The sequence below is a fragment of the Pygoscelis adeliae genome, unplaced genomic scaffold, assembly GCF_000699105.1.
Source record: "Pygoscelis adeliae isolate BGI_AS28 unplaced genomic scaffold, ASM69910v1 Scaffold14, whole genome shotgun sequence".
NCBI lineage: Eukaryota > Metazoa > Chordata > Aves > Sphenisciformes > Spheniscidae > Pygoscelis > Pygoscelis adeliae.
Window position 1 is genome coordinate 13,548,151 of NW_008825109.1, and position 10,897 is coordinate 13,559,047.

General features: G+C 40.3%; 1 protein-coding gene across 1 annotated transcript in view; it reads left to right on the plus strand.

Moving 5' to 3' along the window:
* Positions 1-10,897, plus strand: part of CHODL (chondrolectin) — a 158,779-nt gene that overhangs the window by 138,238 nt on the left and 9,644 nt on the right. Inside the window, exons 2-3 of the mRNA XM_009327892.1 lie at positions 8,910-9,222; positions 9,991-10,148. Coding sequence (XP_009326167.1) covers positions 8,910-9,222; positions 9,991-10,148 — 471 coding nt within the window. The remainder of the gene's footprint in view (positions 1-8,909; positions 9,223-9,990; positions 10,149-10,897) is intronic.

Consider the following 10,897-nt stretch of genomic DNA (forward strand, 5'->3'; position numbering starts at 1 on the left):
TGTAAACAGCAGGTTGAGCGAGGCACCTCCCCTGGTAGGCTCACTTACCAGCTGTGTGAGGAAGTTGTCTTCCACACACTCCAGGAACCTCCTAGACTGTTTCCTCTCTGCCATGTTGTATTTCCAGCAGATGTCCAGGAAGTTGAAGTCCCCCACGAGAACAAGGGCCAGCGATCGAGAGACTTCTGCCAGCCGCTTGTAGAACGCTTCATCGGCCTCTTCATCCTGGTTGGGATGAAGTCCGCTCTGGGGAAGACAAATCCTCCCAGCGCTTTATTCAACACAATGAAAAACTTATCTATGTTTTGCAGGACAAGGAATCCTTGCTGCATCTTCCCAAGACCTAGAACAGTGCAGGTTCTGAGCACAATAGAGGCTTTAACAAACCTCCCCAAAAATAATCTATTTAGATCAATACTTGTCATCAGTGTTCATATGTATATTTTTTTAACCACCTGTTTTACTAACCACCTATCTTGCTGCAATATGCAGGGAAGCAGATTTCATTTTAATTGCATTTGTATTCAACCAGATGGCAAAATCCAGGTGTTAGTGATATTCTTTAATATTCAAATCAGCATTGCTCAATGCTCCTTTACAGGCTGTCTCCTTTCTGATTGCTCAGTTTTGTAAAAGTGTAGCTATTATGGGTCTATCGAGAACAGATGTTATTCAGAAATAACCAAGTCAACTCCTTGTCCCCAAAAGTGCTTGGAAACACAATAGCATAACTAGTGAAGGCTGACATACAGGTGAAAACTCAATTTCAGCAATAAATGAACTGAGAATCACTTCCCATGGCAAAAGGGAAAATAAAGAAGACTGGGACAAATGCTTCTTGTGTAGCTTCATATTCTGCATAACTGTACTAAATCTCTGTGTGAATGGTGTAATACAGTACTTTCTTTTTACTTACAACTTCCATTGTCTGCTGTTTTCTCCCTCTGCAAGAGTTGCATTAATCCTAGAGATGGCTGTTTGGCTGGTGTCTGAGGACCTCTATCATTATCTTTGCTAATTCACAAGATATAGGATGGTTAATGGCTAAAGATAGATTATCTGGCCTGTGTTTGAGAAAGAATAGAAAGAATTTGCCTTTTACCTATCATTTTATACATGCTATCTATACATCTATAATTTTTACGTGCTAATGCCTAAGAATTTAACAACAAAGGGACTCCATTATGACAAGTATTGTAAGAAGCCTGGCTGATAGATGAGTTTTGCTTACGAGAGGCTGGGGCCAGCCTCTATTGAGCCACCTTAGACACTGTCTACATGCTAATGACTATATGATATGATGTATACAAACTGTCTGCCTGTACACATATCTACTTGAAGTACAGCTACTTAATAGGCAAATGTGGCCCTCAGTTATTTGATATAACCCCTTAAAAGGGACTTGGAACCTCTGGATGTTTTTCACAAAAGAAAAATCACTTTAGAGAAACTGTATTATGACAATTAGGCATAACCCCTAATCCAGAAAAAGTATAAATCAATAATGAATGTCTCTTCTCTCTGCAGAAGGGTGGGAGGAAAAAGTACCTATTAAGGTATGGAAGAGTTAGCTATGAAGATATTAATACAGATACAGGCTGGCATATGATCTGTATAGCAGTTTGTATTTAAATGGCAAATTTGTGAGCACACAAAATTCCTTAAGCTGCTCAGGATCGTGAGCTGAGCAACATCTGTGGTTTGAATACTGACTCAACTAGAGAACGATGTGTCTTCAGTATTACAAACTTTGGGACAGAAGATGGCAATTTGCTTTTATCATAAATGAAGACAGAACGTAATTACGAAATCTTATCACAGTATTTTTTTTTAAAGTAATATGAATCATCAAAAAAACAAATTAAATTCAGTAGATGGACACAAATATGATGCAGTAAAACATCAACAGCAGTAACATAATATATCAAAACATGACCAGCAGCTGAACCCAATCAAAATCTGACTGGATAATACAAAGGTCAGTTGACAAGATGCATCAGTTTTGAATCGAAATGTGATTAGAAACACTTAATACCTTTTAGCCTCTTACTGGCCACATTCTGAAGTGCATTACTGGGACTTGGCGTGGAGTACCCTGTGACACAGGGACAGGTGAAAACAAATTGTGCCCAGTGTCCTGCGTGCTGGTTACATAGCCCCTGAGGTCAATGTGCTCACACAAGCTCAAGACCAAGACTAGTCTTCATAACATAAGACGAGAAATACTATCTAGCCAGTGGAATATTTTGGTTCATTTACGTAGATTTCTGTCTTGCTATTATTTCATGATCACTTTCACTTAAGTCCTTGTTCCTTTATTTTGTAACTTTATTTTCAGAGGCCTCCATCAGCCTCATGCTGACCTTTGGGGCTCTGGTTAGTGTTAAATATTTCACATTCCTTTGTACCAAATGCTTCTCTGTGTTTTCTGCTGAATCCATTCCCTTGGGAAGAAAAAAGTCACAGTATGAAAACATAATGGACTTTTCTACAGCAGGCTTTGTGCATTCCTTCGTTCTCTCCTCGCATATGCTGTGCACATGCAGCTGCTGTTCCCCACTAAGCTAGGTGGATGCTAATGGACTGTGGGTTAGTTTATGAGGTTCGAGAGGAAGAGGGATGGGATTTACCAGCAGGGAGCTTATCTTCTACCAGACATCTTCAAAACGTCCAGCTGAGTCATGTTTGTTACTCAGGATAACCTTTGTGCCTCTCATGGCCCATGGGGGTGTAGTTGGGACTGAGCCTGATGCTCTTAGGGAGATGAGCCTTTGAGCTGGGTACTTTATCAGTAATTTTGCTTCTGAATGACATTTGGCTATAACTTCTGTCATGACAGACCTAAAGGAACCTATTATTTCTGATTTATGAAGCATCATTATTAAAACATAATGGAGACATAATTGATTGAAATACCAGCTGAGAATTTGCTTGTTTCTCCTTTTCTTGAAGGAGATTTTTTTTCCCCCTGCAGAATTATCTGCAGAAATGTTTTAACTAAGTATCAATTATTTCAACTAAAAGCTATCTTTGTTTTAATGTTGATATCAAAACATTCTACTATGGAGCTGCTGTGTGACACCCAGAGATTAAAACTGATCCATATGGATGGAAATGGTATCTAGCACTTCTTAGAGCAAGTACTGTACACTCATTTTCTTCAGCTGATGGGATGGTGAGACGTGAGTGCAAGGGAATTTCAGCCAAGTTCAGTTTCTCTGCAGTAGGCAACTAGAGCTGCTAAGGCTGAGGGAACAGGGCCAGAGCTATGTTGTATGGCTGGTGTATGCAGGAGGGGTAGAAAGAACAAACCTGGAGACATTTCCATTAAGGAAAGTGGGGAGACGTAATCTTGCAGTTTTGCAGCTGGGAAAAAAGAGAACAGTCTTCGTCTGTCAGTTAGTTGTTGCTTCAACGCAGCACTTTCCCTCAGCAGGCAAGAAAGCAATTGTTGATGAAAAGGTAAGGTGTGGGTTCATGACACCAAGCCAAGTGCGTGTTTTACCTATTTCTATGCCTACTTCTGACCAGGGTCTGGGCTGTTCTGCTTGGGTGAGGGAAGGTGGGTCAAGGATTAAGGAGATGATACACTCCATGAAAGGAAGGATATAAGCACTCCACCTTCACATCTGCAGATAGTCAGGTAGGATTGGTTGAAACCTTAACTTGTCTGAGCGTTTGTAAGAGAAAACAGTAAGAATGAGTTCTTAGATCTTATTAAATTAATTAGTTAGATTTTTGATCTCATGCTGAAGGGAGGACTAAATACAGCAACATGCTTTTCTTTTTTCCTTTCTGGATACCCTGTGATGAAACAATGTTTTCCTTCATGTTTTCTTTCATCTCTCAAGCAGCACAGGGCAGATTTTGTGGAAAGGTTGTAAAGGTCTAACTTGCCTATATTTATTCACATTGCATAGTATCTTAGCCTGATTGATTCTAATAGACTTGCTTACAAATCTGGTTTCTATTCAATTGTGACAGAAAAATTGGAATTCAATTTATACAGTTGAAATAACAAATGTTGCTTTAGAATTAACAGTGGAGTCTTGTCTGCTGCAAAGATGTTAGAGGAAGGTAAAATAGCCCATAGTTAATGTTTCCATACTTATCTTGTCTGCTATACAATGTGGTCCGTTCTGTAATTTTTCACTGGTAAATTATTTCTGCTTTGTGTTTCAGAAATTAGTGGTGAAAGAAAGCTGTAAAAAATGGAGCTTGAAAACTTGACATCTCAGCATGCTCTGAGAAGAGCACTAATAAGTCAACTGATTTGCCAGCTATTAAGGCACAACTGCAGATTTCCATTAACACATTGAACTAGCTCCGCTACAGCAGATAAAAGTCCCCTTCAAAAGAAGAAAGAAAAGATGCAGAGTAGGTCATTGCCTAAACACAGGGACTAAATTAACTAGAACAAAAAAAAATTCGCAGCTTCCTCCAGAAAGCTTACTACTCTGCGTCACATACTTCATTCACACCGGATGGGTCTTCATGCCAAGTATTTCTTGGTTTCTTGCTGTTTTCTCTGTTGTTTTCTAGAAATATATTCTTGCACAAATGATCAGCCTGTAAGGAGGAAATTATTTCTTTTGCCACAGGTGTAGAGAGCAACAAATGAAAGAGAAGTAATTTAGGAGTTGGATTGTACGCAAATTTTCACTTGTTCAATTCTTTCACTTTATAATACTTGATTTTAGAGTTATTTAACCCTGCACAAACATCTGCAATAACAATGGTATCCTCAAAAATGATTCAGATCACTTTAGGGGAAGAAAAAAAAAAGTCTTCACACAAAGTTTCAAGATTTTAACTCACTAACCCTTTCAGATAAACCCTGGGGTACAGATTGGGCCTTCGCATCTGTATTCTGGATGGCTCCAAGAGGGCTTCCTGCTCCGAGTATACAACAGTAGCAAGCTGTTACTGGGCACGTATTAGGGGCTGCAGTGGTACCTGTCGAGCAGCTCTGTTGCCATTGTGCATCACAAGTGCCTGTCCTTCTCCTCCCTGCTCCGTATAGTCCCACCTGCTTTCCTCAGCTTGGTGTGGGTGATGGAGCTGAGCCTCGATACTGATGCAACCTCTGTATTGGACCAGTATGCAGCACAACTTACGGCTTACGGGCAGGAGCCTTATAGCATCTCAGAAACAGCATGTGCCTCCATGCAGCAGCTGACTGAGAGATAGGTACCCAGAAGAAGCTTGGTCAGTTAGCCAGCAAGGACCCATTTGTCTTGTTGGAGAGGTCATTTGATTCAGGTTTTGGGAGAGTCACAGGAGAGCAGAGACTGCATGAGAACAGAGAGTGAGGGGGGCATTTCAGCCACCTGAGAAACACACGGGAAGGGGGACGGATGCATGTGTTACGGATGGAAATCTAGCTATTTTCCCATGAATGGGAGGTGCAGCACAGGAGTTGAGATCAGTAGCGGCCAGCCCACTCATCTCAGTGGATTGAACGTTCCTGCGTGACTGAAATCATGACAGGGATATTTTGATACCTGAATTTGCTCATAACTTACTACTTGGTGTCAAGGAGGAGTATGTGCACAGAATGAAAGGAATCATGAAAGAGTATATTTTTAAAAATTGTCTGGGAAATAAAAAGAACAAGACAATGGACAAAGGACTCTCCATAAATCTGTATATACATCTTGAATTAATGCTTTGAATCCAATCTTTAGTTACAGGGAGAGGTATGGTCCCTTTTCCTTATAAATGATTAGTGTTCTACATAATTCAGTGCTAGCCTTTGGATGTTTGCACTGTTATGTACATTTGTGTACTCTGGCAATAAGCCATTGTCACTCACCCAGTGGTGAGGATCAAAATGTTGATCAGCTCCTCCTTCACTGTGCATTCTATCCTGTCAATGAGACAGAGCTGCTGGGGAAAATAAAAAGGTGATGATCACGTTAACAAAATTTTAATTGCAGCATTATAGGTGAAGGGAATGAGCTGTGCAGCTTTTGTTCTTGCACTTCCTACTTTTGAGCATTTAGAGTTATTACTTTGTAACTTTTCTTTTTTGTATTTTTTCTTTTTGTTCCAAGAAGTCTTACAAAAAACCCCATTATTTTATATGTATCTCTAACAAGGGGTCTGCCCCTTGATTCTTCAGCACCATTGCCCAGCTTGGATTATGGCTCTTACTACATTCATTGATAGCAAGGCTCTTAACCTATATGAACAAAGGGAAGTGGCAGGAAAGGAATCGGGACATACACAGCGTTGTCAGGACATTATCAGAGAAAGTCCAAATAGGTACTCTCTTCCTTATCTCAGAGCCTAGCTTTTTCCATGGATACCTGTGGCACAAGCTTGTCCTTACGTTAGGTTATTCTTGCTCCTGTATTATTTTGGCAGATTAACTACTGATAAACAAGTGACTTTTTATAAGTCTGTCTGCCAAGCCTAAGTAAGAATGAGACCACAAAGACGCTTCTCTTACTGACAGTCCTTCTCTCAGATGAACTTCAATAGAGTATCATAAAGAAAAGGTTTCAGAGATTTTTTTTTTTTGAGAAAGATTACAAGATTCATAGGGAACACTAGAAAACTAAACATAGTTTATCCCTACTGCCCCTATAATTTAGCTTTCCACAATAAAAAAGATCCCAAAAATAAGAGTTACTTTCAGATTTAGCTAAAAGTCATGGGATGATCCTGTTTTTACGTTCCTATGTTCATGCAGCTTTGATACAGTCTGCTTATTCTCTGCAAATTCTTGAAACTATGCTCTGTGCAAATATAGAGAAGCCTTCAGTCAGCTCTTGTGCTGTACGCAATCTGTTATGGGAAGTATGCTACTTGTCATTAAATATGAAAATGAAGCAACACTAAAGCAAGAAGAATTAACTTTATTGTATCTTTTAGGCTTTTTTGTTCACTTCTATGTTTATTCTTTGTGTATAGAAAAACACTGGCTTAAAAAGCTTAAGTACAGCTTAAGTCATAGGATGATGTTGTTGTTTCCCAGTGACAAATTACAATTTTTTTTTTTAAGGTAAAACAGGATGAAACCTGTTCAAAGGTAAAGCCAAAGCGAGTCGTGTATCTGGGTTTGCTTAAGAGTGAGAGTAAATACAAGATTTTCAAATGCAAAAACTGACATGGTGCAATAAAATACTGTCCTTGCCAAATTTTTCAGTAAAGCGATAAAATTTGTTGATTTCTCAACAATCTAGATAATGCCTGGTAGTTCTTATTACTTTGGTATCCTTCAGTTATTCTTACTTAGTTAGCAAAATAAGTTCTCCTACTTCTCTAATGCTAAATTTCCATACTGAAAAAACTTAAGTTTTTAAGAGATGGTCAGCTTATTTCCTTATATTTAGAACCCTTCTCCTGTCCCTAAATAAACATATTGGAGTTCAGTTGCAGCTGATAAGTTCTTGTATATGTTGAATAAACTCTAGAGAATCTCACTAGTTGAAGAAGATTATAATTATTTTTCCTTTTTAGGAAAAAGGCATGTGTCTTTCTCAGCCAAAGAACTGGAAGGAATAAACATTATTTTGTCATTGGGCTTTTGATTCTTTCCACAGACATAACTCTGAAGGGCAAGGAAAAAATGGTGTGAATGCAGTAGATCTAGTGCTTTATGAAAGCATCACAGGGCTTCTTTATGGTATCTAGATAGTATTGTGATACCTGCTAATATCTGGAGTTTCTGTTGGCTGTGTTACGGGATGTTAAGAGTGTGGCCGCCTCCTCCAGCACCTCCAGTCCCAGGACTCCCTCCTGCCCGGCCGCTGGTGCCCATCCCGGTACCCAGGGCCTCTCTCTGAGCAGAGGGATGTGGCTGCCGCTTTCCCCTTTGCTGGTTCAACCAGGAGGAAAGCTGAGCAGGTATCCCAGTGCCACGCAGAGAGGACAGTGACACAGCCAGCACACAGGTTGCCACAGACAAGGCACTGCCTTCAGCAGCACCCACATGCAGGACCCATATAAACATAGACAGCCAAGTCCCCTTCTCCTCATCGGCCCCCCCGCCCCCCCCATGTTACATGTGAACAGCCCCTTTTATACCCCTTTCTGTCCATTCCCCCTTTGTTCCTCCCCATCCCCTAACTCTGCATGGTCCCTCATCAGATTGCATAGTCCCACCACCACCCCACCTCCCCCACACCCATCCTGGGTCCCCAGATGTGCATCCTTATCAAGTTGCAAAGTTCTGTTTGCCTGCAGTTTTTTGATAGTCTACCAATTAGTGCATCTGACGAGGTGGAGTTTTTTCTTGTCTTTTTCTTCATTATGTTTTCCTGTCAGGTTTGTGTCTGTATATTTTGTTCCTTTTCTTATTATTCCTTTTTCCACTGAAAAAAGTCATTGACCAGATACCCTCAAAGGAGCAGACACTCTCCTAGCACACACGCTTACAGGTCCTTGTGAGGTCCTTGTGAATACACCCTCTCAAGGTTGGATAGCAGAATCAGGAAACTGCTAGCTTCTTCTTTTAATTTCTCAATTTAAAATTGAGAATTTTAAATATTTTTTTTTCTGATCAGATAGCTTTGATTACCAAATAGAAGTGGAGTTGGTCCATTAGTATGAAATAGTTAAGAAAATACCCTCCAAACAGATCCTGGCTTTAACAGAGGGGCCTGATGGTACAGTCGTTAAAGTAGAGAACATTTTTGTAGAAGTTAGTGGGAGTCTTCGGTGTCTTGGAGAGTTTCACAGGCCTTGGGAAGAAAGCCATAGATTCCCATGAACTGTATGATATTTGCAATTTAAATTAAAGCTAAGGTTTTCAGCAGTCAGCATATCACCGTGAGTCCTTTCAGACAGGGGCACAAGAAAAAAACCTACCGTCCTTCTCCATCACTGTATGCATGCTGTGCTATATTTTTTTTGCAGTTGTGATAGTCATTGCTGAACACTCTCATATTTATATTTTTCAGGTCAAAAGGTGTGCTATGGTGACTTCAAGCGCTCTTGTTACAAGTTAGCTTATTTCCAGGACTTGTCTAGACGTGTGGGCTTTCAGGAGGCCCGCCAAGCTTGTGAAATTGATGGTGGGGCTTTACTGAGCTTGGAAAGTGAAGCTGAGCAGCAACTAATAGAAAACATGTTGCAAAACCTTACTAAATCAGGCTCTGGGATTTCTGATGGTGATTTCTGGATTGGGTTGTGGAGAAGTGGTGATGGACTAGCCACCTCAACTGCTTGCCCTGACCTCTACCAGTGGGCTGATGGAAGTAATTCACCATTCAGGTAAGTCTGTAAAACTGCTTATTGAGAAGGTTTCATGGAAAGAAATGGAGAGTGAAATGCCTGGCAAGTCAAGTCTTCTATAAAAAAGCTTGAAGACTTGCTGCCCCGTGAAGTTAGTAGCATCCCTCCTTAACTTCTCCAGATAAAGGGGAGCTGGCGACCAGGGTTTTGAATTTGAAGCTGTAAAAGGATGGCATAGTGTGGCTTCACCGTACAATTTTCTTTGCTCCCATCTCATGAATCTGCCTCTGTATGGCTTTTGGAGGTTTTTCTGCCCCACATAGAGGATTTAGGATGTGGTGTGAAAGCAGGCAGACAAATTCTGCAAGACTCTGGCCACCTCGAATCAGGGAGCCAGCCAGCAAATAAATTAATGCATGTTACTTACTGTAAATTGTTCTGTTTCTACCTTGTCTTTTGAAAAGCCTTTAATTTCCTGATTGAGCCAAAGGCCAGAGTAGCAGCAGATCACAGGAGACAGGACAATAGGACAGGTAAGAGTCAGATAGAAGGGAAAACAGGTAACAGAGCAATATAATGTTATTTCTGCAGAGGTGCTTTGACAGGTCAGATTTTTTTTTAAGATCCAGAGATGTGGAGCCCAGGCCCTAAACTCCTTTCACAGAGGAGTTGTGGGAAATGCAGCATATCTTTGAAGAGGATGAGGCCATTGGGGTTGACATATTTCCATTGATGTAAACTCCTTTCCTTGGCATCCTGATGAGCCTTACCTTCAAAATTTGAAAGTTTTTCTTTGTGTACCGCTAGAAATTGGTATACAGATGAGCCTTCCTGTGGAAGTGAAGCCTGTGTTGTGATGTATCATCAGCCAACTGCAAACCCTGGTCTGGGAGGGCCATACCTTTATCAATGGAATGATGATAGATGCAACATGAAGCACAATTTTATCTGCAAGTATGGCCCAGGTAGGTGAAACTAAAGTTATATTTCTCAGGTGGGATGCTTTCTTAGAAAAACAATTGCCTCTTGTTTTGTGAGGGAATCTACAAATGTCTTGTGGCCCCACCTTTAGGCCTGCCTGTGGTACTGATTCCTTTGGTGTGTGAGTGTCTGAGCTGACATTAACAAGGGATGTAATATATCAAATCTAGTGATAATTTAACCTGTATCCAACAAGAATGTTTTCAAGTTTAGCTTCACTATCATGCATTCCCAGGTTTACTTTGATTTAACTCATTCACTAGTTATTTTATTCACCACACAGTGTTTTAAGCGGCCATTTTCTACTTCCCTTGCTCGCTATCAATCAAGTAGGATGATCAAGATATCTCTTGGTCCTACTGTAAAAAAGTTACACTGTCCTTGTAGTTGCAGACCTCTAACATTTTATACCAGCTTACGTCTGATGGCTGTTTCTAAAAGTTTTGGCTTAAAGAAGGAAAATAGAAGTTGAGAACGGCATGAAGAAAATTCTGCATTTGTGCATGAAGACTTATAGCTATGAAAAGCAGATGCACACTAGTTCAGATGGTGACAGAAAAAGCCAGATCTTAGGCAATTTGGCTGTACTTCCAGACATGACATAGATTCTGTATATGTCAGTAGAGGAAGCATTAACTATAAACTAGAACTTTGTGCAAACAGAAAAAGGACATGAAAAGTAAACTTTCAAGCTGAACCTGTAACAGTTTCTAGTTTTGGTGATACTTACAGT